Consider the following 5,000-nt stretch of genomic DNA (forward strand, 5'->3'; position numbering starts at 1 on the left):
TAAGTAATAAACTAGAAAATCATTACAGAGTTTCTGTTACCAACCGACATCTCTGACGGAGTGGGTGAGAATGGTTGACTGACCTCAGGTCGACCTTTTATCTAACCTGCCGGGTCGCAAATAAAGAGATTCTTAATCGGGTTTTCCTGGTTGGACAGTTTCCTCGTCTTTATAGAATATCGTGACCACGTGATGTTTGACTGTCTCACATATTTGTCGACTACTGATATAGGTTTGTCCTCAAGCCATTAAGCTGAAGTCGTCCTTGAAGGGCAAACTTTTCAACTTTGTAAGGTTCAGGTCAACCTGGTGTCTGCGTGTCGTCGGTTCTTCATTTTCTATAACCTTCTTTACTTGGCTACTGTTAATCTGCAGGCGGGCCTTCCACGTTATTAATTGAGGCTCTTCTTCGACGGGTGCTACAATCTTAGTTGCTGGGAAATGACAGCCATGCTCTCTCTTCTGGGCGTTTTTGGCGACGCTACTTCTGAGCTTCCGAACCGTATTGTCTTGGACGACCGCATTCTGGGCCTCGTTTCGTGGTTCTTGGTGTTCCGCATATATGATTGATAACCTTATACATACAGGGCCAAGGAAAGAAAGAAGGAAAGACTAACAGAGGGTGGGAGAGGAGTGTGTGCATAAATATAGATTTTAATTTTTTCTTTCTTTCTTTCTTTAGCTATCATTGACTATGTGGAGTTTTAAGGTGATTTTAGTTTTTTTCTAGTAAATATAGATAAAGAAGGCAGTTGCTTGCAGCGACCCACAAGGGACAACTTGAGCTACAAGTTGTCTCACTCTACCTAAGAAGCTTGAACTAAAAGCTTCTCAGGTAGAATGAGACAACAGTAGTACCTCAGAGGTTAACTTGAACCACTGAAAGTCTCAGAATAAATAAGAGAGAACGCTACAAGGTAATAAAATTTGTGCAAATAACCATCAAATTATTGTCACAACAAACTTAGGGCGATGAAAGAATCATTGTGGGTGGCACTAGTCGTCCTACCGAATTACTATCTGAAATACAGTCGGAGTGTCAAGTATATTTATGAACAAAATTGTAAGATGAGTTAATGTAAGAGTAAGAGAATGTATTGCGAGTTTATAGAAAGATAATGCTGATAACTATCCACTTTTACTTTCGACAAACTAAGGGCGATAAATGATTATTGTGAACACATCTATTTCATGCCATGACACAACCGCAGTGTCAAGTGTGTTTGTGAACAGAAGCGTGGGATGAGCTAATGTAAGTAAGAAGGATAGACGATGCATCAACAGTAAGGAATAAGTTCGTGAGTTGAAAGTAAACGTGACTGATACAGAGTGTGAGTCTATGTATGTATGAGTAAGTAAGATGTGTTATTTCAAGTTCGTATGGAATTATTCCTTCTAAACAAGAAATTTAAATAAATACTTTACTGAAATTAACATTTAGCATTAGTGCTTTTTCGCAATAATTAGCTAGTACAATAATATTCACCTCATAAATGATAATGAATTCGCACTTGACATATGCGAATAATCATATGATTAATGAATAATGATAATAATGATGAACTGATCTGATCTAACTGATCAACGTTTTACGCTAAACTGTGTTTGACCGGCTAAGTTATAGCTTAAGCGATATGTATGAATTCGCACCAAAATCATACACATCACGAAAAATGATAATCATGAAGCTGATCCGAAATGAGAATATTTTGTGTAATAATTGACTCATTGGATAAGACTCACAGCGAAACAAAGCATCTTATAGCAACCCTAGCTCTCTGGCTTTATGTCGGGAAAGTCTTTCACGGCTAATTGCGTTTGTTCGCCATGTAACTTACTTAAGCTTAACTAATGTATATGATACATGAAGGAATTAAAATTCGAAGTTGCCATTTCAATGAGACAATTTAAAATATACCAAATACAAACAATTTGAGAATGATATTAGGCTGTAGCTAATTAATATGAATAACAAACGGAGAAACCATAATTCATTTTTCATATTCCATATGGTTAATGCGAATATAAAAAATGAAAGGAAAGAGAGAATAGTGCGCCTTACTTTATCTCTCTCATAACATGATTGCGAAGATTTATCAAAACCAAATAAACCTTATGCGACTGTGCAACGAATCCCGCACGGGTGTGAAGGAACGTTGGTCTTCAAAATAGCAGTTTTATGGGGCATCAGGAATGACAATGCTGTTCTGCCAAACCTTTCTGAAGGTTTCATCGTCGTACCATGGAGGCCTTGCTTGCTAAACAATAAAAAAACAAATAATATATCTCTAACTCGTGTTTTAACGTCGAGGAGTGAAAGCTTGTGATCTGACATCTGTCCCAAGGGTCAATATAGCGGGGAAGGGGGGTTGGGAAGCGCCGTGGGGGGAAGGGGGGAGGGAATTTATAAATGGAATATTCCTTAAGATACTTAACGAACTTTCAGACTCATGTAGTTTGCATACAGAGTGAGTTGTAGAATTATAGAATTCGATAATACAAACGTGTGATTAACAAATGAAAAAAAATATGGAGCATCATACAAAGAATTGAAACATATGATATAACTTTCTTTGAAGTTATTTTACAGCAAACTATACTATACATTTAATGAAATTATAAAATGATAATTAGTTCGATCACCGATAAGTATGTAATTACTATGTTGAAAGTGTGAGAAAAAAAACTGCCTAACAGGGCACGTTTTTACTTCTTTCACTGTTAAAACACATAAGTACAAGTATATGGGGGACATAGGAAAACAGAGAAATGAAGGAAATTTGCCCCATTGTATGTCCTTACGGTTTTGTGAAGAAATATCGAGCGGAAACATTTTAAAGAGAAGTTTAAGTGCACAGTTGTGGAGGGGTCCATCTTGTCCGTTGATCTTGTTCTTCCTTGCTCACTGTGAAGCCAGGGCCTTACGTTTCTGGGTGTTCCTATGGCTTTACACCCTAACAATTGTTAACATTGCAGGTTGCACGTAGCAGAACTCTTGCTTCTCTACGCTGTGGCAGGAAGCCTGGGGACTGAGGGACAAAATCCCATGTGAGGTCGCGTGGCAAGTGAAGTAGGGGTTTGGTTTTCAGAGAGGTAATATCTCCTTCCAGCTATTTGTAGAGGATCTCGCTTCTGCCACCACTTTGTGAGGGAAACAGAAGGACTTTCCACCGCTGTAATATAGTGACATTTAATTGGGTAGTGATGGCTTGTCGGACGTCTCTTGTTAGGCTGGTGTGTCTCACGGCAGACGCGGGGAAGCGGTAGGCTAGCTGACCGCTCTCCGCCGGAGAGGCTGGAGTTCGTGAGGGAGTGTGTGACGGAGTGGGTGAGAGAGAGAGTGGTTGATTGACCTCAGGTCGATCTTATATCTGACCTGCCATGTCGCTATAAAGAGATTCCTAGTCGGGTTTTCCTGATTGGATAGTTTCCTTCTCCTTATAGCATATCGTGACCAAGTTCTCCTAGCATATCACCTCGTGACATTTGACTGTGTCTCACACACACACTCTCTCTCTCTCTCTTATACTCTCTCTCGCTTATACTCTCTCTCTCTCTTTCTCTTTCTCCCTCTCATACTTTCTCTTTCTCTCTCCCTCTCATACTCTCTCTTTCTCTTACATTCTCTCATGCTCTCTTTCCTACTCACTCTCTCCTACTTTCTCTTTCTTGTTCTCTCTCTCATCTAATATTTTTCTCTCCCACTCTTTTTTTTTCCTATTCTCTCCCTCCTACCAACTCTCTCTCTTATTCTCTCTCTCTTATTCTCTCTCTCTCTTATTCTCTCTCTCTCTTATTCTCTCTCTCTATATATTATTCAGTCTCTTTCCTTTTATCTCTTTCGCTCCTATTTCTCTCTCTCTCTCCCTCTCTCTTTCTCTCTCTTATTCTATCTCTCTCCTATTCTCTCTCTCTCCTATTCTTTCTCCCTCCTATTATCTCTCTCCTATTATCTCTCTCCTATTATCTCTCTCTCCTATTCTCTCTCTCCTATTCTCTCTCTCACTATTCTCTCTCTCCTATTCTCTCTCTCTCCTATTCTCTCTATCCTATTCTTTCTCTCTCTCCTATTCTCTCTCTCTCCTACGTCTACACTCTCTCTCTCCTATGTCTACACCCTCTCTCTCTTGTCTACACCTTCTCTCTCTCGTCTACACTCTCTCTCTTGTCTACACTCACTTTCTCGTCTACACTCTCTCTTTCCTACTCTCTCTCTCCTACTGTTTCTCTCTTTGTGAGAATTATACAGAATGCTTAATACAGCAAATAGATCATATACAAATATCATATGAATATAGCACTCCAACTAGCAAGACAATGGCCGGGTCAGATCAGGTCAACTTTGACTGATAGGTAATTCGCACATAGTTGCCTTCCAAAGTACCTACACCCTCAAAAAGAGCTTAATACCCTCGTCTGCCACGCCTCCTGTATTCCAGACTGCCTTCCCGCATAACCATGGTTGGGGACGGCGGATGGAAACCCCTTCCATATAAGCAGGAAATCTGGAACATGCAGACAGACCGGGAATCAACTGCCTTACCACTGACGCCTGATTTCTCTGCCTGTTTATACGTGTTGTGATAGTGTTTATTACTGTGATCTTTGTGCTGTAGTGTATATTATCTATCGTATACCATAACGTCAGACTATCTGTGTTATGGAATAAACCTGAACTGTACAAACCCTGTGTCTGGTAGCAACTACCTTATTTGTGGTGGGTTATTAGTTACAACAGACTAAGACACCAGTCACACTCCTTACTCTCTCTTTCTCTCATACTCTGTGTTGTGTGTGTGTGTATTTAATGAAGGTGAGCATGATTCATTTACCTTTACGGCACCGAACAACAGCAAACTGGCAGTGATGGTTGAAATGGATACAATAACAAGGGCCACCTTCATCGGCACTGTCAAATCTGAAAATAATTAAACATAAATTGTCTCATATACAAATACATATGAATATAGCACTTGGGGAACTTCCAACTAGCAAGACAG

At 39.8% G+C, this 5,000-nt stretch overlaps 1 protein-coding gene across 1 annotated transcript in view; it reads right to left on the bottom strand.

The window, feature by feature from the left end:
- Positions 1–5,000, bottom strand: part of LOC122252961 (uncharacterized) — a 15,311-nt gene that overhangs the window by 3,246 nt on the left and 7,065 nt on the right. Inside the window, exon 4 of the mRNA XM_086547159.1 lies at positions 4,833–4,918. Within this exon, the coding sequence (XP_086403285.1) occupies positions 4,833–4,918 (86 nt within the window). The remainder of the gene's footprint in view (positions 1–4,832; positions 4,919–5,000) is intronic.

The sequence above is a fragment of the Penaeus japonicus genome, unplaced genomic scaffold (assembly GCF_977035675.1).
Source record: "Penaeus japonicus unplaced genomic scaffold, GWHDUDI00000001_assembly GWHDUDI00000002, whole genome shotgun sequence".
NCBI lineage: Eukaryota > Metazoa > Arthropoda > Malacostraca > Decapoda > Penaeidae > Penaeus > Penaeus japonicus.